This window comes from Apiotrichum porosum, assembly GCF_003942205.1.
Source record: "Apiotrichum porosum strain DSM 27194 chromosome Unknown scaffold_1, whole genome shotgun sequence".
Lineage (NCBI taxonomy): Eukaryota > Fungi > Basidiomycota > Tremellomycetes > Trichosporonales > Trichosporonaceae > Apiotrichum > Apiotrichum porosum.
The window spans coordinates 237,436-252,433 of record NW_021167108.1 but is presented as its reverse complement, the minus strand read 5'-3'; the positions used below and the strand labels follow the sequence as shown (position 1 = coordinate 252,433).

Genomic DNA, 14,998 nt, shown 5'->3' with positions numbered 1-14,998 from the left:
TCTATCTTCTTCTAAGCATGAGCCTCAGCCATGAGCACGGCCTGCTCCTCCTCCTCGCCCTCCACGGGGCCCTCGACATATTTGCCCACGACCTCCTCCCAGAGCGCCTTGCAGTCGACATTGGCGCCGAGCTTGGCACACATGAGGAAGGCGCCCGAGAGCTTGCGGTTCAGGCTGTATGTCGGGGACGGCGGCGGGGTCAGGCGGTGTTCGAGCATGATGGGGATGAGCGCGCGGACGTCGTCGGTGATGGTCTGCGTCGCAAACGGGTATTGACCCTCGTACCGGAAGGGGTCTGTGAGGAACGCGTGTCAGCACCACCACGAGTAAAAAAAGCGAGCTGGCTTCGGTGTCCAACGAGAAGAGGTGAAGCTAGCCGCAGAAGATTGGGCAGGTACTCACTGGCCAGCGCCACCATCGAGTCAATGTGCGCGTTCACCATCAGGTCGCCCTCCTCGCCTGTCAAATAGCCCAGGCTTTCCGACTCGGTCTTCATGACTGCGCGGTCGCCCGAGAGCGCGGCCGACAGCAGGCGGTACCACCCGTCCATAAACTCCTTGGTGTACGCCCTGGACGCGCCAAAGTCGATCAGCTGGATCTTGCCGGTGTTCGCGTCGAACATAAAGTTGGCCCAGTTGGGGTCGGTCTGCATGAACCGGAACTCGAAGAGTTCACGGAGGCACAGGCGCATGATGTTGGTGCCGATCTGGGGGACCTGTCAGTTTGTATGCCCTGTGTAGCTGGTTTGTGTTCTGGGTTCGTCACAACATAGGGTACCCAAGGTCCAGGACACACTCACGAGGTCACGCGTCTCCTGGCTCATGCCCTTCATCTTGCTCAATGGCCGGCCACTCATCCACTCGGTGGTGAGGACCTTGCCCGTGCTTGCCTCGCCCACGACGTCGGGCACCTGGAAGACCGGGTCGTCCTTGAGCAGCCCGTGGAACCGCTTCCCTGCGGCGCCCTCGCGAATGTAGTCACACTCGTCCTCCAGTTCGCGGCGCATCACCGCAATGGTGTTTTGGAGGTACAGGCCCTTGGGCAGGACGGCCGATCCGCGCAGCAAAATGGACAGGTTGGCGAGGTCCGAGTTGATCGAGCCGGCCACGCCCGGGAACTGGATCTTGACAGCGACGGGCGTGCCGTCTGGCAGGGTTGCGCGGTGGACTTGGCCGATGGACGCCGAGGCGATGGGGACACGGTCAAACTCGCCAAACAGGCTCTCCCAGTCGGCACCGAGCTCGGCCTTCATCGCCTTCTCCATTTGCCAGTCGGGCATGTAGTTGGCGTGGGCCTGGACCTGGTGCAGCACACGCTCAATCTCGGGGGGCAAGATGGTGTTGTCTGAGAACTGTTAGATGACAGTCTTACGAGATGGTTAGCTAAACACTCACCCTGGATACTCATAAACTGGCCCAGCTTGAGCGCCGCACCGCGCATACGGCCCAAGGTCGCTACGAGACGACGGACATTGGCGTCACTCATGAACACGCTGCCCTCGCCGCCGCCACCTGCCGTACGGCGGATAGACTCCGTTGCAGCGCCAATACCAAGAGAAGCCGCGAGCGCTGCGAGTCAGCTACACGGTCGCCTGCGCGCGGTAGCGGACACCACGTAAAGTACTTACAGCCATAGTGGAACAGACGGCCGAGACGAGAGGCGGGGACGGTAGATGAACGCAGGGCGACGGGAGCGTCGTCTGGATCCTGGTTAATGGCAGGCAGGCGGGACTCGACCTCTGCCTCGACTTCTGCCTCGACTTCTGCCTCGAGCTCCGGAATTGTCTGCACAACCACCGTTGGCTCATTCACCGTGGTGGAGGTCGAGGCTGGTGGTGGTGGTGGTGGTGTCAAGTCCAACTCTTTCCTCTCCAGTCGCATGACCACGGCCGGCTTGGCCGTTGTCGCACCCAGCGTCACTGCCGGAGCCGGTGCAGTAGGCTGCTCGGTACCCCGAGTCGCAGTCGCCTCATTGTTGGCACTCGAACTCGCACTCGGAGTCGGTCGGGAGGCAGTAGATGGGTGCGACGCTCGTGGAATGGTCTGTGCCGGGGGAGGAGCAAGCGGTGGCTGAGCCGCTGCCGCAGACGTGCTCCGAGGCGACCGGACTGCTTCACTGTGTCCGGCTGGTGCCGGTGCCGGCGCCGAGGGCCATGGTTGCGGATAATGCTCCAGCTCCTGGTCCTGCTCGATCTGAGCCGACGAGTGGTAGACGTGTCGAGCTCGTTGCATGGCCACGGGTCCCGCGGCGGCTGCGGCTTCTTCGACCTGGATCGCCGCCGCGCGGGCGAGCACGCGGGCCGCAGCCACGACGTAGGACATTGTTTTCTTGTGTGGTGTGGGGGTTGCGTGAGGGAGGGTGAGTAGCCAAACAAAGAGACCTCGCACATGGCCCATGACTTTTCCATGGCTGACGCCTGCCGGCAGAGGGTGGATTGAAACAAAGCAGAGTCGGTGTGGGGTCTCCGCAAATCGCCCCCAGTATTTGGTATTCTGGATTCCTATTTGAAAGTCCATTAGGATCTCAAAGCTCTATTGTCTGCAGCGGGTGCGGCCATGTGCGCGCGCGCTGTGCGTGTGCGGACGCCGGGCAGCATGGGCTCACGAGGTCGACCCACCCTTTGCACCCAGCCTTTATTGTTCTCCCCCGTCCACTCCATAGGATCCATACTCGACGCAGTGCGAACACATCCGACCGGCTAGATCCGAGAAGAGTGTGCGCTCGCTATATAGACCGTGTTTCGGGAGATCTGCGTCGATACAGAGAACCAGTAGCCGGTGCGGTAATTCCAACAAACTCAAACCTCCTTTTCCTTTCCTTTTCCACATCGTCCATTACACAACACAAATGTCTCTTCGTCAATCAATGCGCTGCTGCCGTCCGGCAGCACAGGCGCTCAAGGCCCGTCGCGTGCCTCCATGTAAGCATACAGTGGTTTCTGCTATACGTTTTACTGACGTCACCTTTGCAGCTGCACGCGCGTACTCGACCAGCGGCGCCGGTGGTGGTCCTTCCTCGTCGGCGTCGTCCAACCGGGCCCTCTACTCCAGCCTCGCGGTTGGCGGTTTCGTTGCTGGCTTTGTCGTCTCGATGGGCTCGGGCTTCTTCAACCGCCCCAGTGCTGCGGCCAGGTGCGACGGTGTGCCCAACGTCGACTTTATTGAGACCAACGGCAGGACCTGGGAGCCGGTCCACGCGCTGGAAAAGGACGACCCCAAGGTTCGTAGCGAAACTGAAGAAGACGACGGCGGCAGCTGTGGTGTCACTCCGCACAACAGCACCAGCAGCGACGGGGGCATTAGCCTCTTTGGCGGCGTTCTGATGCTCCGTGTGTCTCGACTGTGAAAGCGACTGTCAAGAATAGCATTGCTGACGTGTGCTCTCCAGAACCCAATGCGCATCCGCATGGCCGCGTGGGTGTCCAACTTGCAGGAGCATATCTGCAAGAGCCTCGAGGAGCTGGAGACAGCTGCGCCCCCAGACGGCGAGCATGCACCTGCCACCTTTCTGCGTGACCACTGGATCCGCCCGTCGGGCGGTGAGGGTTCCAGCTGTGTGCTGGCCGGTGGACGTGTGTTTGAGAAGGCTGGCGTAAACGTGTCGATTGTCGAGGGCAAGCTCCCCAAGGGCGCCCAGCTCCAGATGAAGGCCGACCACGACAGCATCGAGGTGTCGGACGAGCCCCTGCCGTACTTTGCCACGGGTCTGTCGATTGTCATCCACCCGCGCTCCCCGCACGCCCCGACCGTCCACCTCAACTACCGCTACTTTGAGCTGTGCGACAAGAAGGGCAACCCCATCGCGTGGTGGTTTGGCGGCGGCACCGACCTCACCCCCAACTACCTGTACCCCGAGGACGCCGTCCTGTTCCACGACACGCTCAAGACGGCGTGCGACCAGCACGACGAGGCCTACTACCCGGCATACAAGGAGTGGTGCGACAAGTACTTTGCCATTCCGCACCGCGGCGAGACGCGCGGTATTGGCGGCATCTTCTTTGACGACCTGACCACCTCGTCGGCCATCCACGCCGCGCGCGCCCCGTCCCGCGACCAGATCTTTGACTTTGTCAAGTCGGCCTCGTCGGCCTTCCTGCCGGCGTACATCCCCATCGTGGCCAAGCGCATGCGCCAGCCGTACACCGAGGAGGAGCGGCGCTGGCAGCTGGTCCGTCGTGGCCGCTACGTCGAGTTCAACCTTCTCTACGACCGCGGCACCAAGTTTGGCCTCAACATTCCTGGCGCGCGTGTCGAGAGCATCCTCATGTCCCTCCCCGAGGTGGCGAGGTGGGAGTACATGACCCCCCTGGGTCGTGAGGGCTCGGGTACCCGTGAGGAGGAGCTCCAGAACGTCCTCAAGAACCCCAGGGAGTGGGCCTCGGATATCACTGGCGACAAGAAGAAGTAAAAGCGACTTGCCAAACACAGTAGTACAGCAGTAGAACGGTGGTGGTAGTAGTAGATTTTTTTAAAACGGACTGCTGGGGCATAATGCATCACATCTCTGCGATCTCTGCATATAACCAAAAGAAAACGGTATCATACTGGTGTACAACAAGACTAAAAGGGCCAACAAATGCTAAAGGTCCAAAGAGGGCGACGGACAGGGCAAGGGCAGAGTCTCTCAACTAAGTGGGGCACAGCTCACGCAACGACCCGGGATGAACGCACCGTCCCAGGCGTAGTCGGCACGAGCTGGGCTGGTGTTGAGGGCACTCCACTACCACCACCGCCAGGTCCCGGTGTGGGCGGCACGTCTGTGGCTCGCGGTTGCGGCCTGCGGACGACAGCCTGGGTGCGGAGATCCTTGTTGTCGATCGCCACACTCTTGGTGCAGTTGGACGTCTTGTAGATTCCCACCAGGCGGTGGGCGAGCTCGAACATGTCGTTTCGGAGCGAAATGACAATAAACTGTGCGGCCTGCGTCTTGGACTGGATATAGTTGGCGACAATGGACACGTTCTTAAAGTCGAGAGCGGCGTCAATCTCGTCCATAAAGTAGAGCGGCGTGGGCTTGAAGACGTGCAGGGCAAACACCAGGGCAAGCGACGCGAGCGTCTTCTCACCACCCGAAAGGTTGGCAATGGGACGCCAGCTCTTCTTGGGAGGCATGATGGAGAGCACCACACCCTCAGAGAAGGGGTCCATGGTGTCGACCAGCTCAATCTCGGCATTACCGCCCATGGTGATCATCTGAAACATGTCAGCTTACAGGCTGGCGATCATCACAGCCGACTTACCTGGTACATCTCCTTGAGCTTTGCACTGATGGCCGAGAAGCCAGCCATAAACTCGTCAAGGCGGACCTTGCGGAGGTCGTCGTAGCGCTGCTTGGCAGTGTCACGTTGGCTCGTGACGGTCTCCATGTCGCGAGCGCGGTCGAGGAACTCGGCCTCACGACGGCGGTACTCATTGAGAACGTTGAGGTTGGGCTTGGCCTTGGCAATCTCCTCTTCCAGCGCAGTGATCTCGCCATTGAGAATGTCCTTGTCGACAGCACGCAGCTCGTCGGGGCTGTACTCGACCAGCTCGAGGCTGTCGTTGCGCGGCTGCTTGGCCTTCTTCTTGGGCGAAGGGGTCGGGGAAGCGGAAGCTTCGGCGTCGGATCCTTCGCCTTCAGAAATGTCCGTGTCCTTGGTAGCATCGTCCTCGCTACCTTCGTCCTCGGCATCCTTGGTGGCATCCTCGGCCTCCTCAGCCTCCTCGGGCTTGTCGCGCACCTCCTCGTCCTCGTCCTCCTCGTCAATGTAGACGAGCTCGAGTTCGGCATGGCGCTTGGCCCAGTGCTTGTACTTGTCCTTGCTGTCCTTTTGCACACGGGCATTGTCCTCAATCTTCTGCTTGATGTCCATCTGAGAGAAGAAAGAGTCAGTTACCAAGCCTGCCAGAACGGAGCGCCATAACTCACCTCGAGCTTGCGGAAAGCGTTGATGTCTGTGGACGCCTCGTCGAGGTCTGCCTTGCTCTGCTGGAGCGCCTCTTGCACGTCGGTACTGGCGTCTTGGGCCTCTTGGACCTTTTCGCGGATAACGGAAAGGTCGGCAGTACACGCCTGCAGGTCGCCGTCGACGACCTCGAGCTCGCCGGCCACCTCATCCATCTTGGACGTGTTGTCGGCAATGTTCTTGTCCATCTTCTCGGCGTCGCGCTGAGCCTTGGCGTGGCCCACTTCGGCCTTTGTGATGGCCTCGTTGGCAAGGTCCAGCAGACCCTTGGTGGTGGTAAACTTGGACTGGATGGCACGCAGCTTGACACCACCGACTTCGAGAATCTTGTTCTGGAGCTCCTTGATCTGCTCGCTGATGACACCAGACTTTTCGCGGAGCTTGTTGGCGTCCTTGGTAAGAGCGGCAACCTCAGAGTCAAGGGTCTTGATACGTTTCTCGTCGGCAGCGTCGGGCTTGCTCTGGCCCTGGAGCTCGATGAGACGCTTCTCGGCCTCGGCAATGCGCTTGGCGCCAGTCTGGACATCGAGCTCAATCTTCTCCATCTCGATCTCGATTTCGGGGATACGCTTGCGAAGCTGCGAGACCTCTTGCTCGGACGCGCGCTTGTCGGTCTGGAACGAAGCAAGGGCCTCCTCGGCGCTCGCACACTCCTTTTCGTAGCGGGCCACAACCTCGGGGGCGACCTTGTCGGCCTTGAACTTGGAGCTCATGCCGCCGCGGGAGACACGCGCACCACCACCGGACATGGTACCCGATGGGTCGATGAGCTTGCCGTCAAGGGTAACGACACGCCAGCGCTTCTTGCCGTAACCAATGCGCTGGGCCTGTTGGAGGTCCTCGGCAACGAGCGTGTTGAAGACACCCTTGAAAAAGGCCGGCGCGAAGCGAGGGTCCTTGGGCTTGATGAGGTCAAAGAGACGCGGGACACCCTCGGGCGTGTTGATGGGCGAGAGGTCACGAGCAGGCAGCTTCTGGAGAACCATGAACGAGGCACGTCCGACGTTGCCCTTGCGGAGGTGCTCGATGCACGCCTGACCCTGCTCGACCGTGTCTACGACGAGGTTGTTGAGCGAACCGCACGCCGTGGTGACAGCGACATCGTACTTGTCGTCAATGACACCGAGGTCACCAAGACGGCCGTGGAAGCCCTTGATACGACCCTGGGCCTTGAGCTTGTTGAGACTGGCGAGAACGGCATTCTCAGACTTGTCTGCGGCGAGCGACGCCTTGGCCTCGTCGACCTTTTGGCGTGAGACGGACACCTTGGAGCGGAGCTCGTCCGACTGGGGCGCCATGGACTGGAGTTTGGCCTCGGCCTCGGCGAGCTGCTTCTTGGCCTTGACGGTTTCCTTCTTGAGTGACTGGTACTCTTCCTGTTTGGACTGGCTGCCGTCGCGAACAGCCTGCAGGCCAGCCTTGGCCTCGTCGAGCGCCTCCTGGGCAGTGGTGGCCTTTTGAGCAAGAAGGTCACGTTCCGACTGGGCAACATCAATGGCCGACTGCTTCTCGCTGATCTTGGCCGTCCAGGGCTCGAGCTCGCGTTGCTTGGCCTCGATCTGAGTGGTGAACTCGTCGGTCTTGTCTGAAATGGGTTAGCCTCGACTTGACGCCATCCAGACCCACCTTTGAGACTGTCGCGGACCTCCTCGAGCTCTGCCTCCTCAGCCTCGAGCTTGCGCTCCAGGTCCGTGACCTTGGTGCGGTTGGTCTCGATGGCCGACGAGCAGTTGTCCACGGTGGCAAGAGCCTCGGAACGAGTGTGGCCATCGTCGGCGATAGACTTCTTGAACTTCTTCGCCTTGGTTGAGAGATGCTTCTTCTTCTCCTGGAGACCGACCTCTTCCTTCTCAATCTTCTTGGCGTCCTTGACAAGCGCGTCTGTGAGACGCTTCACTTCCTGTAATTGTTAGCAGACCGCCTGAGCAATGTCAACTTACATCAAATGCAGCAAGCTTCTCGTCGTAGCCCTTTTGCAGGTCCTCGATCTCGGCAAGGTGGTGGGCGTTACGCTCCTGCTCTGATGTGAGCTGGGCAGTAAGCGAGTCGACAGCCTTGGTGGTGATCTCAATGTTGTTGTGGAGGGTGTGCATGTGGAACTGCCAGAGCAGCGACTTTTTGCGAGTGAGGTCGTTGGTGTCGCGGAGGAACGACTCGGCCTCGCGCTTCTTGTCCTCGAGCGAGGCCTTCTCGCGCTCGACCACGCGGAGACGGTTCATCTTCTCGCCGCGGTCCTCGTTAAGCTGCTCGACCTCGAGGTTGGCCTGCTCGATCGGCTCCTTGTACTTGGTCGTGCCGATAATGTCCTCTAGGTATTCCAGGAGGCCGTCCTCGTGCTCGTTCTGAGCCTTGGCCTTCATGAGGGCAATGGACTCGACCTCACCCTGAAGAATGAGGAAGCGGTTATGGTCGAGGTCGATACCCTTGGCCTTGAGGAGGGTAGTCACCTCGGTGAACGAGGACGAACGGTCGTTGATGGTGTACTTGGACGAGTTGTTGCGGAACGCCGTACGCGTGACGACCAGCTGCGAGTTGGGAACGAGCAGGAAGTTGTCCACACCGGGCTAAAATGTCAGCTACAGCATAGAGGATTATAAGCTCACCTGGTCCACAATCTCGCGGAACCACACCTCAACCGAGCAGCTCTCGAGGCCCTCCTTGCCGGCAGAGTTGTGGATAAGCTCCGAGAGCTTTCCCTGACGCATCTTGCTGGCACGGTAACCAAACACGAAGAGAAGCGCATCGATGGTGTTACTCTTGCCACTGCCATTAGGACCGACAATGGCGGAGAATGACTTGTGAAAGGGACCAATCTCCTGGCGACCGGCATACGACTTGAAGTTGACGAGCACAAGTTTGTGGATGGTGAGACGGGGCTTGGGACCGGAGGGGAGTGGGGCAGCGGGTGTCGCAACAATGGGAATGGGACCACCACGGGCGCTGGGTGTCTTGGGTGGGAGAACGTGGGCAGGGATGTCGGGGGACGAGCCTGGAGTCGGGGATCCACCACCACGGACGGTACGGCCACTGTCCGAGGCGGCGCCGTCGTCGCCATCCTCAGCATCGCGGGCCTGGGGAGTCTGAGGATCGTCCGCACCAGCAGCGGCAGCTTTCGGAGTGGGAGCAGCGAGCAGGTCATCGGGCTCAGAATCCGAGTCGGCAGCCGAGTCGGGTGGCGGGGTTGGAAGGGAGTGGAAAGTGGTAGTCGAAGGCGCGGCAGAGGTGGATAGCCTCGAGGGAGCAGTGACAAAGTCCTCCAGATCTTCCTCTGACGATTCAGACTCGGACTGGACCACCTTCTTCCTTGACACAGGAGCGGGCTTAGCCGGAACCTTGCCGCGGCTTGTGGGGGCCTTGATGGGCAGGTCCTCTTCAGACTCAGAGTCGGACCCGTCGTGCTGCTCGGGCTCGGGGGAGGGTGTGGCGACGGTCTTGGTGCTACGGCGCGAGGATGGTGGTGGTGGTGCTGCCTTGGCCCTAGATGGTGGCTTTGCAGCGGCCTTGACAGGAGCCTTCCTTGTCGGACGCTTCATCACCTCGTCGTCACTGCTGTCTCCCGGAAAGCCATCCGACTCTGCGTCTGAGGCCTGTGGGGATGGGACAAGGGACACGCGGGTGCTTGTACGCGTTGAGCGGGTGGATGTGGGTACTGCAGCCTTTGTGGTGCCACTGGCCGCCCTAGTGGATCGTCTAGGCGGCATGGTTGCGGGGGGGGTGGATGTTGTGGTTGAGTCCTGTTGTTGAGATCTTTGTTTACGTCTCAGTCCACCAAAGAGAGGCGCGTCGCCGGGGCGGGGGGGGGGTCGACGGAAGCAATTTCGCGGGGCTATCTGGTTGTGGCAACGGGGTCATTGGAGGCGGAGGCAAAATGGACCTCTCCCGGCGTTATATAGATTTACTTCCGTTGGTTGGGACCGTTGAGTGAGGTACTACGATGGTGAGCCAGCAGCATTGCGAGCCATGAAGACACGCAGGTACGCAGACATGCATCACAGCCAGCTCTGTATAGTGGTGCAGTAGTGATCTGGTGAACATGCCTGCACATTTAGGCGATGTAGACCGGTTTCATGGCGCAGATGCATCATATATGTGAGAGACGAAAAGTCGCTGTATATGTGCAGTCCACGCAGATCGTCGTCCGCCACACATGGCATGAACGACAGTGGCATCGCAGTCAATAACCCTACGAACAGTTGCTACTGAGCAGCTTTTACGTTATGAGGCGAGGCAGAAAGACAGGCATGGTCGTGGACCCTTGGTGGGTAAGCAAGTGAAGCATGCGACAACTAAACCCGCTGTCGAAATAGAGCGGTCTGAACGCGAACACAAGAGCCGGCCGGGCGTCTCGCATAGCATGTGGGACGTCTGTGGAAACCCCTTTGACACTAGGACTTTGAGAGCAAGCTATACAAATCACTAGCCAAGCCTGAACAATATAAACCTGCTAGTGACCAGCAATGACAAGGTCATGACTGACCGTCGTACCGTCATCGGGCTCCGTTCCTCAGCGCTGTGCAAAGGCCTTACGCATGCCCACCCATCCGCCGCCGATGGCAGCCGAGACGCGTGCAAGATAGAGACTCGATGATGAACCCCGCCCCCCCGGATAACGTCTCAGCAGCATACCATGGGTTGCTCTACTCACATTGGTCGACAACTGCATGCGCACGGGCCATGTCGGGACCCGCCGAGTGAGGACCCATACAGTTTTGAGCCAAAACTGCCACTCTGCCGATAACCCGAGACGGGTCTGTAAGTGCGTGCCATGGCAGGCATGGCAGGGCGCGTGTCTCTCCGTCTGCGCTCGAACCGGCAACATCCATAAACCTAAACTGACGGTTCATAGCGCGTCGGTGTGCTTTGGCGGTACCAAAGTATTTTGCACACGACGACGACCACAGCCGGATAGGCCGGTTGAGGATTTGGGCCCACGCCCGCCGCACAAGGCTAAAAATGCCCCGGACGCGCGGGGGTGGGCGAAGCTGTACCTCGTGTGCGGGCACATCTCGCTGGCATATGCATATCGACCCACATTTCACGCCACACGGGAACACATCTACAGACGAGATAGAATGCATATACGTTTTGGAGCCCTCACTCTGTAATGGAACGCGGTGTGCTGTGCATAAGCGAACGCCACGCCACGTTGTCGCTTGGCCTAGGGGCCTCTCGGAGCGGTGGGTGCCACAAATGGTACCATTCTACAACCCCCCGCGCGCCGCCCCCTGGTGGTGGATGGACGCGGCATCAAAATCCAAAAGTACCACCCAGAGAGAGCGCCGCGATATGGTGGGCGCCGGGCTGGGCTGGCTGGCTGGCTGGCGGCTGGCTGGCTGGCACTCGCTGCCTCTCTGTGCGCGCGCGGGTGCAGAATGACAACGCGGAGCCGCTTCAGAAACATCTCTGGCTGCCATCCCACAAGGTCGACATCTCTCAGCTGCCGGTTTCTACACTCCAACACCCACCCCCCACCACACACTCAAGGCGTCCCGTGTCCTTGCAGACGCGGTCAAGCAGCGCACAACACCCATCCCCAACAACACCCAAAAAAACGCAGCCAGTCCTGGCCTCGACGTCGCGGCTTTCGCTCGACTCGCACCCTCCCCCTCTCCCCCCTCCCACTTCCCCGCACCGCGCCTCCCCCCGCGCACTCCGCCACCACTCTCGCCATGACTTGGCAGCCGGCCCCCGAGGGCCTCGCCGAGGTGCTCGGCATGTTGCGTGACTCTTCGAGCCCAGACTCGACCGTCCAAAAGGCGGTGACCAAGGTGCGTAAAAGGACGAGGGAGGCTTGATGGGTGGCGATGTGTCGTGAGCGATTAGTAGCTAAACCATGGCGCCTGCTTTTTTCGCACCCTTCTCCCTTTGTTGCGGCCGGCCACCTTTTGAATCAAACAGCGCCTCGATGAGCTCCGCTTCATTCCCGACTTTCTCGCATACCTCTCCCACATTCTGGTCTTTTGCGCACAGGAGGCGGGCTCGCACCGTGCCGTCGCCGGTCTGCTGCTCAAGAATTCGCTGATCACGCGCACTGGACCTGCGGCCACTGACGCCGATGCTCGTGCCATGGCATATGTGAAGAGCACGGTCCTGCAAGGTCTCGCCGAGCCAGAACCGATGATCCGTCACACCGCCGGCACCGTCGTCATGTCCATTCTCTACAACGAGGAGACTGGCGCCTGGCCCGAGGCTCTCGATGCCCTCACCAAGGGCATGCAGTCGCAGGACGAAAACCTCGTCGAGGTGGGTGTCATCGCTTGGCTTTGACGGTGTGCGATCCAGAGTCCAAATAGGCTAACGTCTCGCAGGGTGTTTTCAACACCTTCCAGAAGCTTGCCGAGGACTGCCCTCAGCGTCTTGACATTACCGTCGGAAACGCCAAGCTCCTCGACCACCTGGTCCCCCAGTTTATCACGTTTACTGGCCACCAGGACTCCAAGGTCCGCATCTACGCGCTCGAGACCCTGCAGTCCCTCTCGGCACTCCGTATCCCGTCTGTCATGGCCAACATCGACGCCTACCTCCAGGCGCTCTTTGCCCGTGCCGCCGACCCTTCGCCCGACATTCGTCGCACCGTCTGCGCCGCCCTTGGCCTTATCCTCGGCAGCCGCCCCGACAAGCTCGTTCCCGAGATGAAGAACGTCGTCGACTACATTGCCTACTGCACTGCCGACGCCGACGAGACCGTTGCCCTTGAGGCTTGCGAGTTCTGGCTCACTTTTGCCGAGGACCCTGCCCTCAAGGACCAGCTCCGTCCTTACCTCGACAAGATTGCGCCTCTTCTTCTTCAGGGTATGATCTACTCGGAGGTGGACCTGCTCTACCTTGACAATGACGAGGAGGACGAGGCTGTCCCCGACAAGGAGACCGACATCAAGCCCCGTACCTACGGCGGCAAGGCTCACGGTGCTCATGAGACCAACGACCCTTCGTCGTCTGGCAACGCTGGCCGTTCGCGTGAGGCTGCCGAGCGTGCCCTCGAGGAGGAGGACGACGACGAGGACGACTATGACGATGACGATGATGACGAGGACGGCGCTGCCGAGTGGAACATTCGCAAGTGCTCGGCTGCCGCTCTCGACGTCATGGCCGTCTCGTTTGCCAACGACCTCCTCGAGATCCTGCTCCCTTACCTCAAGGAGCGTCTCTTCCACGAGGACTGGCGTTTCCGCGAGTCGGGTATCCTCGCTCTTGGTGCCATTGCCGAGGGCTGCATTGAGGGTCTCGAGCCTCACCTTCCCCAGCTTGTCCCCTGGCTCATCACCGCCCTCAAGGACAAGAAGGCTCTCGTTCGTTCGATCACCTGCTGGACTCTTGGCCGCTACTCGAGCTGGGTTGTCGCCATCTCGGAGCAGGACAAGACCATGTTCTTCATCCCCACCATGGAGGGTCTCCTCCAGATGGTCCTCGACTCGAACAAGCGTGTCCAGGAGGCTGGCTGCAGTGCCTTTGCTACCCTTGAGGAGGAGGCCGGCGGCGAGCTTGTTCCCTTCCTCGAGCCCATCCTTCGCAACCTCACCTACGCCTTTAGCAAGTACCAGCAGAAGAACCTTCTCATCCTGTACGACGCCATGGGCACCCTCGCCGACTCGGTGATGGGCGCGCTTGGCCAGCCCCAGTACATGGAGATTCTGATGCCTCCTCTTATCGAAAAGTGGATGTCGCTCGGTGACTCCGACCCCGACCTTGTGCCTCTGCTCGAGTGCCTGTCGTCGGTTACCCTTGCTGCTGGCAAGGCCTTTGCCCCGTACACTGCGCCCATCTACCAGCGCTGCATCAACATTATCCACACTTCGCTGATGCAGTGGGACGCCTTCACGGCCGACCCCGACAACATTGAGGAGCCCGACAGGACGTTTATTGTTGTCGCCCTTGACCTCCTGTCGGGTCTCGCCCAGGGTCTTGCCGACCAGATGCCCTCGCTCATGGCCGAGACGCAGCCCCCTCTCCTGCAGCTCATCGCCATGTGTCTCAACCACTTTGAGCCCCCCGTTCGCCAGTCTGCGCACGCTCTTCTTGGTGACATGGCCATGACCTGCTTCCCTCTCCTGCGTCCCTACGTTCCCGAGTTGATGCCTGCCATCATTGACCAGATCACCCCCGAGCCCGCTCCGGACTGCGTGTCGGTGTGTAACAACGCCGCCTGGGCTGCCGGTGAGATTGCCATCCAGTACCGCGAGGATGCCACACCCATCGAGCCCTTCGTCGACGACCTCATCAAGCGTCTCATCCCCATCCTCCTCAACACTAAGTCGCCCAAGTCGCTCTCGGAGAACGCGGCCGTCACCATTGGTCGTCTGGGTCTTGTGTGCCCCAACCGTGTTGCTCCTCACCTGGGCACCTTTGCCCAGGCCTGGTGCACTGCTCTCTGGGAGATCAAGGACAACGACGAGAAGGACTCGGCATTCCGTGGCTTCTGCATGCTCATCGGTGCCAACCCCAGTGGTCTCGAGAACTCGTTTGTGTGGTTCTGCAACGCCGTTTGCAAGTGGCAGCACCCCTCGCGCGAGCTCGACGTCATGTTCCGCCAGATCCTCCAGGCGTTCAAGACGCAGCTCGGCGCCGGCTGGGACGCGCAGGTTGCTGCTTTCCCTCCCGCCATCCGTCAGCGTCTCGCGGACCGTTACCAGGTCTAAGCAAACCAGCATAACGACCGCAAGACGTCCCATTGTCGTCTCACTTTTGTCCGTGTTTCAAGCCGCCGATGGACGAACAGGATAGTCACGTTTTTTCAACCTTTTTACCTATTGACTGGCATCACTTTTCCTGCTTTCGCCCCCATCGGCCCCGTTACCCTTGCCGCAATACCATTATCTAGAATAGGCACTTTAGCATCTATACCCTTCCATACAATTGTTGGCAGACGTAGGTAGACATCAGCGGCTCCCCTCCCCCTCCCCCCCTCCTTCCACCCCTCTCTCCACGGCATCTCTCTCCCTCATACGGCGCGAGGAACAAGCATTACAGCAACATACGCCCCGCGAAACGTCCATAGCATTCCAGTTTCATACTACGTGATGATGTGTTTGTGAAGTCACCCAGAGGGGGAGAGCA

At 60.1% G+C, this 14,998-nt stretch overlaps 4 protein-coding genes across 4 annotated transcripts; 2 read left to right on the top strand and 2 right to left on the bottom strand.

The window, feature by feature from the left end:
* Positions 1-11: 11 nt before the first annotated feature.
* Positions 12-2,321, bottom strand: EHS24_000089 (uncharacterized protein; the record flags this gene model as incomplete). The annotated part of the gene is made up of 5 exons (XM_028615929.1): positions 12-295; positions 403-706; positions 800-1,344; positions 1,395-1,568; positions 1,628-2,321. 5 exons carry the CDS (start codon positions 2,319-2,321, stop codon positions 12-14), a joined length of 2,001 nt encoding a protein of 666 aa, XP_028479786.1.
* A 526-nt stretch (positions 2,322-2,847) lies between these two features.
* HEM13 (Coproporphyrinogen-III oxidase) lies at positions 2,848-4,407 on the top strand (the record flags this gene model as incomplete). The annotated part of the gene is made up of 3 exons (XM_028615928.1): positions 2,848-2,920; positions 2,972-3,219; positions 3,388-4,407. The coding sequence occupies 3 exons, from the start codon at positions 2,848-2,850 to the stop codon at positions 4,405-4,407; spliced, it is 1,341 nt and encodes a 446-aa protein (XP_028479785.1).
* Positions 4,408-4,495: 88 nt separating this feature from the next.
* On the bottom strand, positions 4,496-9,645 carry EHS24_000087 (uncharacterized protein; the record flags this gene model as incomplete). Its single annotated transcript, XM_028615927.1, has 7 exons — positions 4,496-4,627; positions 4,671-5,192; positions 5,240-5,851; positions 5,908-7,529; positions 7,571-7,844; positions 7,885-8,508; positions 8,548-9,645. The coding sequence occupies 7 exons, from the start codon at positions 9,643-9,645 to the stop codon at positions 4,496-4,498; spliced, it is 4,884 nt and encodes a 1,627-aa protein (XP_028479784.1).
* A 1,968-nt stretch (positions 9,646-11,613) lies between these two features.
* Positions 11,614-14,580, top strand: EHS24_000086 (uncharacterized protein; the record flags this gene model as incomplete). The annotated part of the gene is made up of 3 exons (XM_028615926.1): positions 11,614-11,712; positions 11,843-12,187; positions 12,253-14,580. The coding sequence occupies 3 exons, from the start codon at positions 11,614-11,616 to the stop codon at positions 14,578-14,580; spliced, it is 2,772 nt and encodes a 923-aa protein (XP_028479783.1).
* Between the last annotated feature and the right edge of the window lie 418 nt (positions 14,581-14,998).